The following is a 20,733-nucleotide window of genomic DNA, read 5'->3' as shown; positions in this document are numbered from 1 at the left end:
CCTCCATTTTCTAGGCTATATGCAGAATGGGGCAATTTATCACGAGCCAAAAAATCTCAGCACCCTAATTAATTACAACTAAGTAAAGAATGTTTGGAGAGCCAAATTGCTTTAATTCCCCGAACACCGGCTGAAAGTCATTCATTATCAAATGTGTGCTCAAAGGTTAGTTTGCTTTTCTGAAGATGAAATAAGCATTAATTTCGGAGCCTGCGTTTTCCCCTGTGGGAAGACACGGGAGCGATTTGTCACGAGGCCACACATCACTGATGGCAGGTTCACTGTCTGATCATTGCTCGCTGCTCACTGGACAACGGCAGGTCTTGACGCTTTCTGTGTAGTTCACCCTGAGAGCACTCGCTCAGCTAAAGTGTGGCTAGTTGTGTTTGCTGGATGAGGTTTTGTTTAATAGCAGGAAGGTATAAAAGGGGTGTACAGAAGCAGCTGCTTGAGTAGGAGAGGTGTCATTGACACAGGGGCTTTAAGCCATTGGAGGCCTCCATTAACAGGCCCAGCAGGGAATATGTTTAAAGAGTCTTCAGTATGCGGCCAATGAGCGGAGATGTGTAAAACTCCCGCTGAATGCTCATGGGAATTTTAAGAGGGCTCTTAAGTCTGAAGCAGCATCAAGAAAACAGGTGGGCTCTGGCTAATTTCAGGAAATACAGAAACGCTCTATAGAAATAGTGGACAATTGGTCGTATCGAGACCATCTCTCCATTTATTTCTCAAAATACACACAAAAAAAGTTCCGAGCTCCTCCCTCCGCTATTCACAAATTCACCCACGGCTCACACTATTTGAATTTTAAGCAGTTCGACTGAAAAAGAATAAGAAGCACTTGAGATGAAATCCATCTCTCGAAGGGAATTCATCAAAGAAATTACTTCCCATATCAACAATAGAAATTACCTCACAATATGCAATTGTCCTATCCACATATTCATGGAACCCTTTGGTGTTTTTATGGGGTAAGAGGGACTATTTAGCAGGTAATACAGCATTAATGTGGAGGAAAGGGAGAGAAAAAAAGTGTTTTAATGGAAGTGGCTTCTTGCCTCTGAATTTCGATGATGTGCACAATGCCCTTAAATCCCTTTCTTATTTGAGCCTGCTTTGCAGGTACTTTTGAGCCTTAATAGGATAAGCAGAGGACACAAAAGATTTCTATCTCTGAAGTCTTTCAGTTCACTGAGAATCCTGATCTCTGGCAATGAACACTTCATGAATCATTCATTTTTAATAGATTATGCAAATTCCAGGACATAAAATCAACAAGATCAATAACTGCAGGCATTTTAATTGGTGTTCAAAAACACATTTTTAAGCACGAACATGATCTGCAGTTCTTTCCCGCGCAAAGACACAATTAATTTGAAATTGGATCTCAGCCTAAATACTGCAGATAATTTGCCACTTTTTGCAAGGCTTAAAATTCCTCTGGTGAGCTTATCGCTGGCAAGTAAACTGTAATACTCAGCCATTAGAGAGACCACACACCTGAATATCACCTATTATCCACACAGGCAGGCACTGGGGGAAAACCAAGCAGAAGAGCCACTAACCAAATAGTAATTACCAAGTGGAAGTCAGAGCCATGTTTGTTCCATTAGTTTGACCTCTGTACGCTTTATTCCTGAGATCTTCCAACATGGAAGGGTGCGGAAAAAACTTATTTACTAATACAAAATCAAGTCGAGTCAGGTGCTTTCCATACACACACACACGCGCACACGCGCGCACACACACACACACACACACACACACACACACACACACAAACTGGAACACACAGCCATCCATACAATCCCATCTTTCTTCCTCTTAATGTCTCTTTGCACCTGTAAAGCAGTAAGGAGACCCTCTCTGCAGAGACCATCTAAAATATCCCAGGTGCCGCCTGTAGAGACAGGCCTGTTTCTATGGGGCCATCAGTGCACAAAGGACAAACACACACCTTTCTTCTCAGGAGGCCTGCCTTACAGGGGGAAATCTACCTCCCACATATTAATGAGAGAAGGGCCCTTTCTTTTCTCATAAGACTGCTTGGGTATCATTTGAGAAGGAGGGCTGCAGCAATTTTCAATCACCCTGTCCCCCCCCCCACGCAGAACTCGTTGCCTTTGATGGCTGCTGCATAATTATATGAATTTTAATAAAAGCTCTGTATATTAATCTCAGGCCCCCGACAGTCATCGTAAACTTTCAGTAAACTTAACCTTCTTCTTGGTAATAACACTGCAACAACAAAACAATATTTCAATTAACCAGACAGTCATTAACTGTGACAAGGAGAGGAGACAACTAGGAGGGAGAAGCAGAGAGAGAGAAAGAGAGAGAGGAGGGTGAAATAAATGATCATAGTGTTAGAGTTAGGCGGCAGAAATGCCAGAGCGTATTTACCGAGGCACATTACTCGTGCTTTGAGACACACAAACTGTCTCCTGGAGAACAAATTGCAGGAGCAACACAGCAGCAGCCAACAAGCAGTCAGTCCTGCATGGTGGCCTTTTTTTTTTTTCTCCCAGAGACCTTGCTCTGATACACAGTCATAGTTCTGATGTGCTGGCACCCAAAGGTCCTTGTCCAGTAGTGACTGAACAGCTCCCCTCCCCTCCCAGTCTCTCTTATCGCCCTGCTTGCTCAGCAAAAAAAAAAGGAAAAAAAAAAACATGACGGAAGACTGCTGCTAAGCTTTTTATCGCATTTTCAGCTCAGAGTGAAACGGTAAAAAAGTCTTCACACTTAACTTTTTGCTTTGCCTTTATTGTCACATATTTCATTTTGCTCTTTGTCAGTTGCACAGGCATGTTTAGCTCTGACTTTCTTGTCCTTTTACATTGTTCAAAACCCCTCAGCTGAAGCTGTGGCTCAGCAGCATAAAGGCGTACTGTATGGCACTTGATCTTACCTACAGGGTAGCTTTGCGACACGCTGGGGCCCAGGTCTGGGTTGGCGCTAGAGGATAAACTGGGTTTGCCTTCGTCCAGGCTGGAATTCAGGGCAGGAAGCGAGTACTCATTAGCCTGGGAAAAGGACAGTTGAATCATTACACAACCAAACAATACCTAGATGGAAATCCTCCTTTCTCCTCCTCCATTAAGCGTTCCACACAGGCCTGTGTGAGTATAAATTTGTATGAGAGCATTGTGTGTGTGTGTGTGTGTGTTCATGCTGCAGGGTGGCAGTTCAAGCATATCATGAATGTATTTTGGTATTGTCTGAGAGGAAGTGGGATTTTGAGATGAGTGAAAAGCCAAGGTGTCAGCTGGCCCTTTGTGCTTGACTGCAGTGCTACTCCTGATCAGCCAAGGGAGAAAGCAGTTCTGCTTTGTTACAGACACACCATGTGGCCTCGTTTAAGGAACACTATTCACGTTTTTTTTTTTTGTTTTTTTTTTTTTGAGTTTTTGTTGTTTTAATTTGGAGTCTAAACCACCTTTAAATTTCATTACCTCTTATCTCTGAATACAATCACTTGTACAGCTTGTGTGTTTTGTTATCGTAAAACTGTTGAGGCTTTTCTTTTTGTTTGGGCTCAGATGTTGGCTTAAAGGGCCAGTTCACCCAAATCACGCACGATACAAACCCTTAATCCTTCTGATATTTTGAAATGTAAACACATCTGGAGCCACCCTTTTAATAGAGACTGATGGAGATGTAACTTTTTTTTAAAGGAAAAATTGTTAAAACACTGAGGTTCGCCATTAAAGATTTTCATTATTATTGCTAATCTAGCAAATATTTTTTAAAATAGATATCCTCATTTCTTTTTTCTTTTAAAGAATAATATTTTTTCAAAATAAACTTTCCTTTTAATTTTGAAAAAATAAAAATTAAAAAGACAAACAAAAAAACCCCCACATGAAATAAAGTCTAAAATTGATAAAAAATAGATTATTTAAATAAAAAAGTAAAGTAAAAGTAAAATATCATTATAAATAAGTGGGGATTTTTGATGTAGAAAATATTTATTAATCATGACTTTTGATCAAAAACTCATGGCAACACGTCTTTTCTTTACTGTATATTATTTTAGCACTGTATTATCTGCACTTTTTATAGAAACGTTTTTATTGTCAGAACTACTGACACCAAAGCCTGTAAAGGCACCGTGCTACACAAAAGCCTCCCATTCACCTTCATTGCACTGGGATGGAATCCCAGGGACGTCTATCAAAAAACAAACGAACAAAAAAAAATGAAATCTAACTTGTAATTTGGGTGATATGACTTTTTAATTAAATAAAAAACTTTCTCAATGTAAAAAAATACTCTTCCAGCTTCCCCTTTCTTTGTCATGTTTCCCTTTGTAAATATGCTTAAAGAGACTGATGGCAGATGTTAGCAGATTTTTTTTTAATGAGATGAGACTTCCGGAGTCTGAGTGTTGACAATGTTTGTCCAAAGCGCAGTGTGCGAGGCTCAGTGGGCCGCGCTCCCACAGGAGGACGCCTGTGACCCCGCTCTTGTCTGCCACTATCACAGATAAACTCTAATTGTCTGCTACAACTGTTCACTGGCACAATGTCGGATGTTTTCCTCTATTCTCGCAGGCTTCAGACGCCAAACAGACGTTTTATCATGCAGATAAAGGGCAGGAGGGGGAAAACTGAAAAGATAGGTCTGAAAAGGATGACCAAATGGCTAGCAGAAGTGTGGGAGGGGTGAATCCATTGAGTTTTGCATCTCCAGAATGGCTTTTTAATGCCTCGCTACAGAACCCAGACACTGGCTAATAGGGACACATTTTCCAGAGGAAAAAAGAAAAAAAAAAACCATGAGGCACCCATGAAAGGGAAAATACTCTGATTAATATTGCATTAAATTAAAGCTGATTTTTCTGGACTGTTCCTGGCCTCCTTTCTTTTTTCTTACTTACTCACCCCCTTTTCCTAGTCTAACCCTTTTCCCTCTGCCTTTTAATACTCTCCCTGACGCTCTTTGTGATTGCAAGTCATTTCCAATTCGTTTTGGTATTGATCTTCCAGTAGAAATCAGTTTTGTAATTAGCTGCAAATTAGGCCCTCTTCTGGAGGTGAGGCCTGTCCCACTGATTTATCACCTGCGTAATTCGCCCCGATTGGAGAGAAATTAAAATGAACTCAATTAGGTGACTGCTTTTGCTTTATGGGTCCGACTTGTAGTTCGGTGGGAGAAATTAATAGTCTCTTGTTGTTTAATAGTATAATGAAAGTAAATAAAGGTTATCCATTGTAATAAGCCCAGAGCTTTTAATAAGCGGTGGGTTCTAGCTGTCGTTTTGGCGTGGGGGGTGGCTGTTTCCCAAATGCCTCTTAATTTTTCGAAATGAGGATGGATGGCCAGAGTGGCTTTAATATCAGGACCAGGAAAAAGGTGGAGGCTAGTGTTTCATACAACTATTTCATGGGCATGTGTTACAATAAAGGCAGCTTTTTGAGGCCGTGTCAGTCGTTGCACATTAAGATATGTCATAGAATTGGAAAATAAACAACAAAGGCAAGAAACAACAGTTGAATAGTGTGGCAAAAATGAAGAAAAAAATCTAGGTATTGATTAATTTCTGTTTCTTTACTGTTATTCTCAATTACAGGGAGTACACAGAATGTGTTTTTCATCACCAAATCAATAGTATGTGGGAGTTTTCCTACTGATACCTCCAGCATTATACATGCTGGGACTGTAATCCCAGGCTTTGCCATCTCAGACATTTATTTAATTAGCTTTTATTTCCAGGAAAGGGTTTGGGAATATATGTGACAGAGGTGCTTTTTCTGTGTTTGATTCAGTACTAGCATGCTCGGTTTTCGGTGCTGCAAGAAAGGAAAAGCAAAGATGGAGAGTTTCGGTGCCACTAACCTGTTCTAGTTTGACATGTTCCGATGTAGAGAAGACGTCAGGGTACGAGGGGCGTTCAAAGACCCGGTCCAACGCTTCCAGCTGCTGCTGTGTGAAGGCATCTGCCCTCAGGTGTTTCCGTAAACTCTCCACACTACCCTGAGAATCACTGTTTGGGCCAGAACCATCTGAACCATCTACAAGAAGAAAGAGCAACATTCGAGACACTGACCCCGGGAAGCTGGCCTTTACTTCAAGCTATGCACTTTATATTCTTCTCATGTTTTTTTTCTGTACCTTCTCTGTGGGGGATCTGAGAAATGGAGTGCAGGTTTTTCTGTACCTTAATGGCTGTGGTGAGCCACTGGCTACATTACACAGGCTTTTCCCTGCACCCCTCCACAGTATTAACACCATCATGATCTGAAAGCCCTCTGGTAATTGATGGATTACCGTCACTTGCAAATATATACATGTTGTGGCAAGCATGTGTACTAATGAAAGCAGCAGCAAGCCCATTATAGTGCCTTTTCATTTCAGCCAGTGCTTTTTTCTTCCTTCTTTCGAACCCCCCCACCCAAAACCCTACCGATGTTACTGAAATCAAGAGCAGCCTTTTTTTTTTAAAGCACAATTTCCCTTTCACAATTCAATACTGCTTCCATTCTCGGTGAGCGGGTGGTTCCATTTGAAAGCAGCAGCGGAGGACAAGGGGCTGAATAAAATTGTACATTCTCGTTCAATCATCCTGCTCTCCAAACACGGGAATTTTCTTCCGACTCCTGACCTGATTACTCGTCTGTTGGGAGAAGGATGCCTCTCCCGTTGTTACTTGTGTGCAACGCTTTCAAACCTTCACAGACCATCCTTCCATAGCGCCCTCTCTTTTTCTCTTCTCCAGCCCTTCTTAACCACCCCCCACACACCCCCTCAGCCACCTCTCCTGGCTGCAGTGACAGTGTCTGTAGGTCTCCTTCCCCGGATCCCAGAAAGCTTCAGCTCCCTTACAAATCTGTCATTCTAAATTTGCGGCAGATTATGTTCTCCCCTCAGTGGGAGAGTGGTGATATATGATATGCAAGGCCGCTATTGATTGCCTGATCTGGTGGCAAGAGGGAGCTGAAATGAACTTGAAATGAACATCATGCCTCAACTCATTGTGCGTATAATACTCTACTTAATCCCACATTTTTCTCTGCCATGGAATTCAATTGATCAATCATGTCTGTGTGATAGTACCATTTGGGAGGGTTATTGCCGTTCTATTCTGCTGCTTGACCTTTTTTCACCGGCTGAGGCCAGAGGATGAACCCGACTCTCCAAAGAGGAGCTGATGGAGCTATAAACAAGACCATAGGTAGGTGTGCATAAGCCAAAATTGTGCTGATGGCTGCAAAAATGTCAAGAAATAAAGTGTTTTGCTAACAATATCTTGTTAGCAAAACTTTCAGTCTCCAAAATAAATGCATTAAGGTTTATTTAAAAGTGCTGCAGGCTGTATTGTTTTGTGACGCAAATATTGCCATGAGTTTCTTAGTCAGTGTCACGTTTGCATAAAAGGCTTTTATAGAGCTGCATTGTAAGGAACTCTTATATTTTTGCTATGCGGAAGATCTGATTTGGGAGATTAACAGTTTCACTGATGCATCATTTACCTTTCAAAGAGGTAATATGAGGTAATGTGTAGAGGGTGTCTGCAAAGGAAGGACAGCAGCATCATTCACTTCAGCAACTGCCCTAAAATGAATTTATTTGTGTAATTAATGAAGTGACAAAGCAGCCACAGTAATTATAATGGTGCTGTGACAAAGGAGGAAACTGGGTAATGTATTACATAGTGTGCAAAGGAAGAAGTTTGAGGTGGTTGAATTTGCTCTTTGTTTCCAGTTTTGAAACTGAATGTTGACATGACCGTTCGATTTACATCAAGTTAGATGAGATAATCCATTCCAGCCCTAGTATGAATATAAATTCGAGGTTTTAGCTTACAGGACATAGGTTAGCAGTAGAAAGTCTGTATATAAAAGATGGATGCAGCTCTGAAAAGTGAAGTCTAATACAGCTGAAAAAAAATTAAGTGCATTTAAAAAAACAACCCTTTGGCTCCTTTGATCTATGACCTCATTAAATACTTTCCTAATGAGTTTGTACTTTCAATTATTAGTGCAAAGTCCTATTTAATACAACGTGACATTCATTTCGTAAAGTATGGTCCCATGAAAAGTTAAATAGACCATAAAACAGGATGTATGAGCGTACAGTGTCCTTTGTTTCTTAGTCAGATCCACTCCTTGGTACCCATGTTTCATTTTAAAAATAAATATGATGGACAAACCAGGAGTCAACAAACAAATATGTGATGTCATGCTCAGCACAATAGCATATGAAAATTCCCCCTTATTGCCCCTCATAGTGTCACTCTATACCCCCCTAGAGGGGTCTATCCCCACTGATTTAATCTGTGCAATACCCAGCAAACACAAAGATACAGCTCTACTACTTGATAAAAAGTTTAATTTATTACTTTAAAAGCAAAAATAAGGAAACACCTCCCCCCAAAAAAACTGCTTTCTTCCCCCTGTAGTGGCACTTTGGCACATTCAGGTGGATAATCTCACCTGCTACAGCTGCACCAAGTCACTTTATCAAACCCAGTTGTCCTCTTTGCTACCAAAGCAAATAGAGTCATTAATTACTTTCCATCAGCGAGCCTGATCCACAACACCCTGATCAATACCCCCAACCATATTTGTCATTCACCAGTGTGGAATACACTTCCCACACACAAGACAAACCATCCTGGGTCAAGCTACACACTTTTCCTCCCACTCAGTCCAATCTGCCCTCCCTGCTACTGATTCTCTTCTGACAAATCAGCAGAGGTGGTGTTTTGGTGAAGAAGACGACTCTCTTAAGACCATTCAGGAAGCTATGTAATTATGATTATTCAAGCATAGGTTTGAGTAGTTTGGAGAATGTTTCCCCCCCAAAAAACACCAAAGCCCCAAAAGAACATATTGTTCTTAAGTGAATTATGACTCCTGTGCATTAGGATAAAAAAAGAGTACAATTATGTCATTATAAGTGCCAACAAAACGTCTTTAACACCAGACATTCCTGCTGCTAGTGAAAACTGTTTTTTTAAACCATGACTATGATTGTTCTCTCACCTTATTACCCCTGTTGCTATCATTAAAACCCATGACAAAAGTTGCTTAACCACAGCAAGGTAGTTATTTTAAGTCAAACCTAGAAAGGCCTAACTGGAAAAGCTCTGGAGTGTGAGGTTTTTTTTTGTTTATATTTACTTTTCCATACTCAAGATTGAAAAAAATAGTATCTTAATTAATATTTTGATAATAATTTACATTTGACTGATTTCTGCCTCATTAGTTTAACCTCTTAACGCCCAGTTTATCACATTTGATATGTGATTTTTTGTGTTTTTGAGACTTCCACATGATCAGTGTGAAATAAATTGCATAATACATTTTTAAGCAATAAAGAAATAATAAACTGTCACAAACTAAACTCACAAATGCATATTTAAAAAAAAAAAAAGAATTTTCTGCTACTTATTTCATGGTTCAGGGTTTAAAGAGTTAATGTGTTAGTGAGCTGAAGGCGCTGTCAATTAAATTTGACCAAGCCTGATCTACACAATACTGGAAAAGCGAGATATTTTAATTTAGAAATGTTAACTTTAACATTTTGTTTATATAGCCACACATATTGTTAAATAAAAATGCATCAGCTTGCATAAGTGCTTCAAAATCTCTTCAGAAAGTCCGACCCATCATCTGGACATTTCTAAATCTGCCCATTACGCTGCAGTGATAATAATCTCTGACCACAGTGGCTTTGTTGTTGCTTGTCTCGCTCTGTGGTCACTTATTGATCACCGCTGGCACTGAAGATATTCATCTTGACATCGGTCTGTATTAACACTCTGGTAACAAGGGAGTAGCCTCCATCAGATCAGATAACCAGCTTTATGAAGCAGCCTCCTCTCTGCAGGATTGGCACCCAGAGGTCATGACCCCTAGCAGGAGACTTTAGCCAATGCAACTCCGAGTCTGAAGTCGGTCTGAGTGACTGGCTTCTCCGTCACAGTTGTTATTTTTGATAACAATTATCACAAATGAAGTGTAGACTGAGTATGAATAGCAGCTTTTCTTAGAAGAAGAGAGGGGTTTCAGAATAAAAGTTTAAGCTCTTTTGTTTAATGAAAATTGAGTTTTGAAGTTTGTGTTTGAGGCATGAGCAGGCACCTTGAGGTCAGGAAAGACTTCCTCAGATGAATGAGCTTTGCCCCCTCCCAACTGTACTCCCACCCGGTCTGCTTCGTGTTTAAATAACATGTCAACATGCATACGAGTTTGTTCCCTCAACACATTCACGTATTTCACAATAATATACCTGTATAATTTCCCGCCTGATTCAATTCTTGGCTAAATGAAATCAAATTAAAACTCGTTTGCATCAAATTGGATGAACTCAGCTTCATTTTGGCTTGCTAATTGATTATTCTGATTATGTAAACATAGATGAAATACTGTCTTCTGGATGTAATATGTTTTTTTCTGTGTTACTGTAGGCACAACAAATTGTGTAGATCAGCAGAAATTAAATTTTGGTAATTATTTAACCTTTTGCAGCTTCTCTTATGTGAAATTTTGCTGCTTTTCTCTGTTTAATATCACTCTAATTGGAGAATTTGAGAACTTTAAACCCATTTTTTTTGCATTATTTCACATTTTATTAGCCAAACATTGCCTAATTGATTACTTGCAAAAAAATGTGATTACTCCTGAGAGTTTGGGTACGTCGAATATCACCTACTGGTGGCCATTAATTTGTTGTGATGTTGCCAAGCTTTTAAAGGCTTTATTAATCTAATTCGGAGGTTACACTTCGGTGCTGACATTTTGCTGCACTCCCAGTTCCTGTGTTGATTCTTCCTCTCTCCCAAAACAGATGCTGATACACAGAGCAGGGTGTGACGGCGGCCCGCTCCATCACTCATCTCCATCCACACGCATCAGTTCAGTCCTCATGACGCTCAGAGATGAGAAATAATTAATTCAACAGCTACTGAAGCACAGAATCACATCCATTCTGACTGCCACTGGCTATTGTTGTTGGGTTTTGAAATATATGATGATCATCTTATCATGAAATTTCTCTCTTGGTATTTCTTTCATAAATCAAAAAAGAAAGCCAGACAAAAAGCAAGAAAAGCACACACAATGACTGAAATTAAGAATCATCTACCGGTCTGATTGTGCAATTGGCGAGTCGCTTTGAAAGGACGTATGATATCACTTTAAAGGACCGGACACACTTCATGGACACGGCCTGTTTATCAACACACCTCCGAGTTGTCTGCTTAAGTCAATTCAGCTTTTACACACATTCACTAATAACATGAAAAAAACGAACAAACTCAAAAACAACACTGAAAGCAAATTTGTGCTCAAATATTTCGACTGTTTTTACTTCACTCGGGGAGAAGCAGCTTCTCCTTTGTCTTTTCTGAAGCCCACAGTGTCAAAAGCAGTGGGGGGTTTTCGAGCAGGGATGCAGGGGTGAGGCGGGTGGTGGGGTACTTGGATGTTAATCTGTGAGGTAATAGCTTTTCTCTGCAGAATTGCGAATTCTAATATATGTCAATTTGTAAAACGTGCAGACAGCCGTGGTCACCAAAGACACCATCTCCTGGGGTCTCGCTCGTGCTCCCTCCCTCTCTCTCCCACACCCTGTCCGTCTGCAACAATGGCTGCCAAGTGTAACATGCTACTTTTAATTTGTAATAACACGTGACAATAGCAGATTAATGGCTCTTATGACACCTGTGTCCCTGAAGCTCCTCTTGCCGAGACCCAGTGTACATAACGTGTGTCACACTACATTATCTCTACATCCCGCCTGTAATGGGGGAACCTTTTTTAAGGGCACTGCTGACTTGGAAACTTAGGAGCTGTCTGCCGGCTTGGCAGAGAGCCACGGCTACTGCCTAAAACAAATACTCTGGGCTACACGGCCAATCCATTTCACCGGGGCTTGTGTTGCACACTGCCTCCCCTCCCTAACCCTTCCCCTCCTTTCCTTCTCTCTCATTTTTGTTCATGTTTTCAACCCTTGATAATGACTGCTTGTGCCATAATAATCATGAGGCTTACCAAGTTAAATAGGGCTCAGGCAAGCTACTGTGCTGTGAGGAAATTTAATCCCAGCATTAACCCAGTATACACTACTGCCTACTGAGTGAAGGAAGATATGTCTGAACAGCAAACAAGGCATTGCTGAAACACAGAGAGAAAATCTGCTTTGAACCCAAAACAACAATGAAGCGCTCTGATAACAGCAATATCTTTCTAACATCTCAGAACATCTTTGCTTTCGTTGGTATATAATATGAATATGCAAATGCTACAACTACCGCTTAAATGTGATGTCAGCGGAGTCCACATCATGCATAAATGCTTTACTTTCAAAAATACACCCCTAAAATATTACTACATGGCAATATCGGCCTCCTAAACCACAAGAGAGGACAGATTGGAGTTGGAGCTCAAATGTCAGAACATTATTCACACAGTGAATCACATTTACTCAGCGGCTCAAATTTATTACTAAAGCAAAAATCTTTGCATTCCTCATCATGCAGAGAACATGGCATAACTGTAGCGAGAGCCCTCGTACAATGGACAGTTTAACCTACCAGCAGCAAAATCTTTTTGTTTGGTAAAGTGCACTTTAAGGGAAGACAGCAACAGGACAATTGTGTCTACAGGGTAGCATCGTATGTAATATACTATTCTTACAAACTGTGGCTTGAGGCAAGACATTGCTTTTGCAGCTGTGTGTGGCCAAAGGCCCAAGGTTTTATGTTTTGGAGAGATGAAGTATCTATGACCCTGTAGTTTCAGGTAGGCACCAGTTGGCTTTAGCGAGAGTATATAAGAACCAAAGCTCCACCATCTCTGTCAGTATGAGCCCTACTCTGACTTAAACACGCACGCACACAGGCACACGCATCCACGCACACACATGCAGCTTTCGACTCTTTCTATGTAATGCTGGACGAGCACCTAAATCACAGAAATGGCAGCACATCAGGGGAATCATTTGAGACTGAATAGCCATAGAAACATGGCGCTGTCACCTGGAAGACCTCCACAAAACAGGCCAGTTCTCCTTCTCTCTCTCTCTCTCTCTCTCTCTCTCTCTCTCTCTCACACACACACACACACACACACACACACACACACACACACACACACACACACACACACACACACACACACACACCTTATTCCTCTCCATGCCCTTTAATACCTCTTTGCCCTTCAGTAGCAATCTGCATAGAAATGTGTGCATTCTATCATTCAGTGACTAGACATTACACCCTGGCTAATATGAGAGGTCCTCGAACGACTGAAAATGAACCCTTGAAAATACCAGACGTTTGCATTATGCCACTGCGATTGCATCTCTTACAGGGAAAGACTTGATTATGTCATTTGCCATGTCCACGTCATGCTGGTTTTTATATCTTTGCCAGGAAATCTACCTCTGACAGGTCATTAGTCATCCCTCCCTCCCTGCACGCACATAAAACATCAATTCCACTCAATATCCCGCAAACCCCTGTGCTTCTCAACAAACGCCAGAACAAAGAAGACGCTATGTAAACTGCTGCCGCGCTCTGATTAGCTCTCATTCCAGAGCACTGCAGAAATAAGGCACTCATTCCCCACCCTGTTTGAGATAACTGCCCCTTTTCAGCAGCGACATCATCCCTCCATACCCATACACGCCTTGTAACACGAGTGCATCTGTTTAGCTATTCTCATCAGCTTCTTATGTAGTGACATTAAGGAAGCCTATTGCTTACAGAACCAATAATCTATATCGCCTCAGGCCCCCTTACATCCACTAACCTACGACTTCAGCTGCAAAACTAGAGCCACTTTTGCTCTAAAAAAACAAAAAACAAAAACCACAAGCCCTCCACAGAGCTATAGCCGCTTTCTTGACTGACCTGGGTGGTTGGCTACATCATCTTGACATGTAATTATCTAAAGCCCTTTAATCACTTCCATAAAGATTAATTGCAGGAGACAACAGCGGAGGTCGTGTCTTCAAATCAAAAGACTCCTTGGCAGGTTGACACAGCAGTGTAACAGAGTTCAGACTTAGGTGTTTTATAAGGGTCATCTACTGGAACTGAAGCAGGTTTGAATGCTGTAATTGCATGTTCAGCACAGAGGGTTTTATAGTATAAAGCTGTAACCTCGTTTTTAAAAAGACTTTTTTTTCTCCTGATCTTATGTGTTCGTTTTTTCTTAAAAGTAAAAATCTCACTTACCTTCATCTCTTTTCCTCTTTTCACCATTGGATCGTGGAATACCCAGAATTCCATTGATGGAATAGGATCCCGCAGGGTCGTTGGAGGCGCTAGTTACAGGTGGAGAGGCTGTGCTTGGTACTGAGAAAAAGACAGAAAAAAAATCAGCAACTCCTATTTGATATACATGTATACATATATAGCACACATGGGAGCTGTAATATTACCAATTGTGTGGCCTGGTGTCGACAGAGATGTCCCATCAGGAGATGGATGGAAAGGCTGCTGGACTTTTGTTCGGATGATCCTGAGCAACACCAGAAAAGCACATGTCACCTCACATATATGACACTTATCTATGCATAGAAATCAGTCATAGCAGTTACTGTGAATAAGCTATCAAATGTAACTCATACACAAGAGGGGATCTGGTCAGTGGTTCTACCTTAAAGGTGAGACTGAAGAAAAGTCTTCATTGCACTTTTGGTCTGAGTGATCGTGCAAACAAAGCATGAAATCACATCAATTCACCTCAATGATCAGCTTCACTGACTCTACCTGGCCCACACTAATCAGCACGCTCTCTCTCTCTCTCTCTCTCTCTCTCTCTCTCTCTCTCTCTCTCTCTCTCTCTCCCCCACTGTGAAGGGGGTTTCACTGGGCCGATCACAGCCCTATAGCAGCCCGCTTTGCCTCCCAGATCAAACATCTCCGCAGAACCACCAGCCCCCATGTGCCAGTGCGGATGAGGTTGTATTGATCGGGGCTTGGGGAGAAAAAGTTGGGGATTAGTCACACGGGCAAACAGATGCAAATAGAAAGCTATAAATTATATGTGACAGGAAAGCAATAGTTCCTTATTGCCTTGCACAAGCTTACGCCAGCATTAGATTCCTTTAATCTGAATGGCAACTGGGGAGAGAGGGAGCTGTCACAATAATTTGTAAACTTTAAAACTATTCATCACGTATGCCACGAGAGCCATTTAAAAGTACTAAAAAAAAAAAGGCGGCGTGAGGACCATAGAGCCTTTTAGATGTTGTTCTTATCGCTCATTTGTGACTATGTAGATTAGAACTCTGAATCAAAAATAGTATGCTCTTTTTATTTTGGTCTTCAGATATCGATGTTGCTGTAGGTGCCAGAAGCCTTCAGAAAAATTAATCCGACACTGTCAATTAAAAACAAAAACAAAAAACCATGAAAACTCCCCTCGAAGGCAAAGCTACCTAACAACAAGCCTTTGCAGAAAGCGCATATTGATGTTTTAATTTTTTTCGCTTCTCCCCATAACAGTTATTCGACCCCTTGACTTGTGTGTGCTACATAAATTCAAAGACTTTATTTGGTATCCATGTTCTTGATATTGAATAAGCAATTTGGGAGAATGAATTAATGACCTGGCTGTTGCTGAAAATCCCCTGAAGAGATATTAAAATTGCTTTACTCCTGAATCAATAATATTGAACGCCATTGAAGACCTTTTTTTTTATGTCTAGCACCCAAGGTAGCGTTACTTGTTGGTTGTGGTGGCCCTGACGCACAGTACAACACTATCTCTGTAGCATTTAATAATGCATGCACAGGGGAGAGGTGTTTAAATCAAGCATCCCCTTTGTCACAAGTCCTGAGGTCAAATTGTCTGCCACAGAAACCCACAACTGGCCCCACTCACTCACAACCATCCAGCTGGAAAAGACTCTGGCTATGGCCTTGTTTTTTCTTTTTTTCTACATAACTACTTAACTGGGAAAACCCCTTTTTCAAGTACAAACTTTTCTTGAAATGTATTAAGATATTATTATAGTGACTTTTAAGAACTGCTGGATCTAAGTCTGCAACTGACCGAACCACTGAGGATGTTTTCATTGTTAAAATTTCATTGTTATGTTAAAATATTTAGCCGTAGCTAAATCAAAGCAAATGCCCATAGAGTTTCATTTATATGTGTTTTTGGAGCAAGACACTGAACTCTTACATGAGTTCTACTGAAAAATATATTCAGCATTAAGCCATAATAGAAATTCAAAGTAGCTCTCATATTTGGCTGATAGAATTACACCTCTTTGTGTTCACATTTTAATTTCCCACATAAACAAAGACACATAAGTCTCCCCCCTCACACACACACAGCTTCCTTCCAAAATAGAAAGCTTTAATTGGAATTGAAAAACTTTATAGGGCTCTTTTAATGATATTAATGTACATTTTGAATTTATCACATACATGTGTCTGAGCCTCCTTAAATGGGGCTTTTTAAGCAGCCACGAAGCATGAAATGAATTTTCTTCAGCCTTTTCTCTATTTAAAAGATGTCTTGTGTGGAGCTGTCCATGCTCTCCCATCAGCTCATTAAAATGTAATGCTGATGCTGGCTCTATGGAACAGTGCCTCTTAACCAAAGTTCATCACCAGGGATCTCTGGTGGTGGTGGTGGTGGGAGGGGGACAGGGTAAGGAAGGGTGAGGTGGTAGTGGGGATGTCCTGGGTCTTGCTGTGACTGCCGTTTTCAAAATACAGGCTATAACTATAAAAAAAATACTTTGAAGAGATGAAAGCAATTATAGGGACAATTGTGAATGAACTGAAAATGTGATAAAAAGATGTTTGAATTTATATATATATATATATATATATATATATATATATATATATATATATATATATATATATATATATATATATATATTTCCGAAATAATATCTTGCTGAAAAACCCGCGTTGCTTTCTCTGTGCAGTAGCTCCAGCACATTAGATGTGCTAAAGAAAATTGGCCTTCTTTATAGCGCCACGGGATCTGGTCACCGAATATTGATCGGTTTTCATCTCGACAGATTCACTCAGTCCTGGATGTACTGCTGATTGTTGAGGGAGTTTGGCCTGAAAGATTGAATTGCACCTCTGAGACCGCAGGCAGCCTCGGCGTGCCGGGCAGCAAGAAGTTGGTCAAACAATATTCTGCAGTGGGTGGTGCGTTTAGCACAGACATACAGTGATAAATGATTTTCAATTTGCGCCCTGCCGGCCCTCTTCATTAAAGTGTTTACATCCGGCAGCCCGTCGTTTACCTAAACTACATTCACAAAGGAAAAAAAAAATCCAAATTGTGTATTTATTTTGAAGTCACTCTATAATTTCCATTTTCCCCTACCTGTTAATGGATGAGACGCTGGGAACAGTGTCATTGTCGCAGACGCCCTCTGCCAGAAGTCTGTCTCTGATCTCCCAGGCAAACATGGTTGGGTTTTGTCTCTTGTAGTCTGCTATTTTTTCCACAACCTTTGGCGTGGCTACTTTGGGTTTAGACCCACCAATTACCCCTGGTTTGATGCTGCCAGTCTCGTAGTATCTGCAAAACATAGTATTTTAAATAAAAACCTGCAATAATTAAATCAATGCGAACAATAAACGGGCTGTTAACCTTAAGAGTGGGTAAATTTTGTTTAACACGAAAGTGTGAAAGATTTAACTTCTTTAAAAAAGAAAAAAGAAAAAACCCAATCAGTTTTAATCGTTACCTTTAAATAAAAATAAAATAATAATTACTAGCAGGAAACCGCACGCTGTGCAAAGATATAGTTCTGTTGTCAAATCCTTTTAGTGGACACTAAACTAACAAGTCATCTGACCCCCCCAAACTAACAGGCTGCTAATTATAACGGTTACTCAAAGGCAGTTTTCATTTATATTTCAAGATTATCAAAAGCAGAGCTGAGTTTAGTAGGCTCTGCTATGTTCAATTCCCTCTCCCCACATTATTTTACATCTGCGTTACTTAGTCTCCTGCTAGGAAAACCTGCCTGGCTGAATGCAGGGCTGAGAGTTTTCACCTACCTGCCCAGGATCTTGCTGACGCAGCCGTGGCTGACCCGCAGCTGCCTGGAGATGTCGCAGGGCCGGACGCCCTGGTGGGCCAGCTCCACTATCCGCTGTCTCACCACGTCCGGGAGGGGTCTGCCGTTCACAAACACCCCGCCGAGCTGGTTCACACCTCCGTGCCCTACGTGGGATACAACAGCAACACCACAAACAGACGTAACATTACATAAGGTCGTAATAGAGAGGAAGGTCCAGGCAGGTGAGTATTTAAAAAAAAATTATATCAGGCAGAAAAAAATCACGGAGCAAAGGCATGTGTAATATAAGCGAGTAGGCTGACCTTCATGCATTTATTATTATCGAGAACCCTCTAATGGTGTAATTTAAAATATATATATTTTTTCATTAAAAAAGTATGTAGCCTCTATTTTAATTTTATGAAATTACAATGCCATATTTCTCTTTGTTTCTCAAACAGCTCCACCAAAGCGACTAAATAATAATATGTTTTCAGAATAATCGCAAAATTATATGATTGTTTCAATTGCTGGAGATTTAAAAGTGGACATAGTGACAGCAGAGCAAAGCAATATGTAAGATATTAAATATTTATTTAATTTGGTCACATATTTTCACAAAATAAAAACTGACTAAAATACATTTTTTGTAATTATTATTTTGATGAATGTTGCTTGGTCTATTTTTTTATATGTATATATATTTTACTCAAATTAAGTTACAAAAATCAATCTCAAACATTAACCTTTTAAAACAAACATCGTGAATTAAAAATACTTTCAATAAATAAATAAATATCGATGTGACATTCACCTACTCAACCACAAAATTATTTAGAATATGCATGTGTTTATTTCTAATATTTTAAATATTATTGTAAATAATATCTCTTATTGTGACATCTTCCTCCTTAAATTGGACCTGTAAGCCTCCTCCACAACGGAAATGCATGTCCCGAAATTAATTTAAAAAATATTATAAATATATTTTTGACACTCCATGAAAGTTTCACACAGTCGAAACAAAGACTTGATATTTTCTTAGAACCTCACGGCTCCTGTTGGCTATTAAGTTACTAGCTCCTTCATTCCCTTCATGCAAATTTTAAATAATTGAACAAGCCTTGATTACTCATATTACATATTATTTTAGTAAACGGAGAGATTATCAATAATTCACACACATTCGCCAAATTACGAGTAAAGCACACTGTGCGTTGACTACAAAGTGCTGCACACAGAGCTTGTTGTTAGCTGGGTAATTTGAGTAATAGATGTGTAATGTGTCCTGACTTATTAGGCCTACACACACGCGCGCGCTGCGCGGGAAGCTACGTGGGGATGCACGTGTAAATTACAAAGTACCTGCCAACGCATGTTCTTTGTTTACTAGTGGTTAAAAAAGTTGAATTTGTGCACATTGCTGCTGTGAGCGGAGCAGCTTGGCTGTGACAATTTCAGAACATTTCGCGAGGTTCAAATTCGCGCACACGAAAGATATAAGGTCTGAAATTCGTATTAAATATAATATTTATTCCACTGCCAGTCTTATGATTCCTTTTGAGGCTCTGTTCGTCCGTTTATCAGATGGTAATTTTGTCTTTTTAAATGCACGAAGATGCCGGTTACGTCCCAAATTGCTATACAGGCTGCTGCGAGCCGCCTTTGTGCTGTGCAGAAATATTATATATTCCCGTTATTATTTTATCCGCATGCATGCAAAAGCTGCAGTGGCAAAGAAACTCGGGTTGTGCTACTTACGGTGCATCGCTGTAAAGGGGTCTGCTTTGCAGTGAATATCCATTGGATAGCAAAGGAAAGAGAGATAATCAACTGAAGTCGCCGTTTCGCCTTCCTATCAAGAATGAAAATGTGAAGAAGAAAAAAAGGTGATTCTACTCGATGGAGGGACTAAGTTTGCCCCTCCACCCCCGCTTCAGCAACCGATCTAATGGCAACTTCTTCCCCCTCAAAGTTGCCCTTCTTTTCTTTAACAGTCCCGTCCTGCAGCGGAGGTCTGGCAGGTGCAAAGCATGACCGAAGGATTGTTTCAGAAACACGACCTGTGCTCAGTTTATCGGTATTTTTTCAAAGCCTGGAGTGACCAGAGGTAATTCTCACAGCATGCCAGCGAGTAAACTGGGTCTCTTTTACAGAAACGAAACGTTCAGGTTCCAGTGTGCAGGGCCCGGTATCTCCTTTAGTCCTGGTGGCTTTGATTCACGCGTCAAAACGGCGAAGGGAACCTGCGCGCACGCACACACACACAAGCACACACACGTCGGGGTTTCTCTTTCGCGCTGGATGCGTTAGGCTGGATCTTTGGGTTGGAAATGAAGCCTCTCTCTGTGTCTGTGGTTCTAAAAGCTGCAACCCTCCCCTCCCTCCCTCCCCCTCCCCTCTGCAGACCCCCCTTTTGCTTATATGGATGACTTGTCAGACAAAGGCAATAGATGCCAACACTTTGTGATTCGCCAACGCAAAAAACCGGGGGTCCAAATGAGGAGGTCTCTGGGTCTGTCACACCGGCAGGAAGGGGAGGGAGATAAATAAGGAGTTCCGAGTTACAAATATCAGACTTTATTAGACATTATAACGGCAGTGAATTATATGATCGCATATTGGAAGTTTTAAATCAATGAATTAGAGCTATATATATATATATATATATATATATATATATATATATATATATATATATATTTTAAATGTGTGTTTTCGTCT

General features: G+C 40.6%; 1 protein-coding gene and 1 long non-coding RNA gene across 3 annotated transcripts in view; one reads left to right on the top strand and one right to left on the bottom strand.

Moving 5' to 3' along the window:
- Positions 1-10,958, top strand: part of LOC134633807 (uncharacterized) — a 52,629-nt gene extending 41,671 nt beyond the window's left edge. The window contains exon 4 of the long non-coding RNA XR_010094788.1: positions 10,798-10,958. This is a non-coding gene — a long non-coding RNA (uncharacterized LOC134633807). The remainder of the gene's footprint in view (positions 1-10,797) is intronic.
- The window catches only part of pax2b (paired box 2b), a 29,696-nt gene extending 9,373 nt beyond the window's left edge, over positions 1-20,323 (bottom strand). For both annotated transcript variants that reach the window (XM_063482873.1, XM_063482872.1), the window contains exons 1-7: positions 19,771-20,323; positions 18,008-18,173; positions 17,325-17,522; positions 14,401-14,480; positions 14,195-14,314; positions 5,842-6,017; positions 2,912-3,026 (exon numbers count right to left, since the gene is read on the bottom strand). In XM_063482873.1, coding sequence (XP_063338943.1) covers positions 2,912-3,026; positions 5,842-6,017; positions 14,195-14,314; positions 14,401-14,480; positions 17,325-17,522; positions 18,008-18,173; positions 19,771-19,813 — 898 coding nt within the window. In that variant the 5' untranslated portion in view covers positions 19,814-20,323. The remainder of the gene's footprint in view (positions 1-2,911; positions 3,027-5,841; positions 6,018-14,194; positions 14,315-14,400; positions 14,481-17,324; positions 17,523-18,007; positions 18,174-19,770) is intronic.
- Positions 20,324-20,733: the final 410 nt, after the last annotated feature.

This window comes from Pelmatolapia mariae, linkage group LG8 (genome assembly GCF_036321145.2).
Source record: "Pelmatolapia mariae isolate MD_Pm_ZW linkage group LG8, Pm_UMD_F_2, whole genome shotgun sequence".
NCBI classification, from domain to species: domain Eukaryota; kingdom Metazoa; phylum Chordata; class Actinopteri; order Cichliformes; family Cichlidae; genus Pelmatolapia; species Pelmatolapia mariae.
This window is presented reverse-complemented; position numbering and strand designations above follow the sequence as displayed.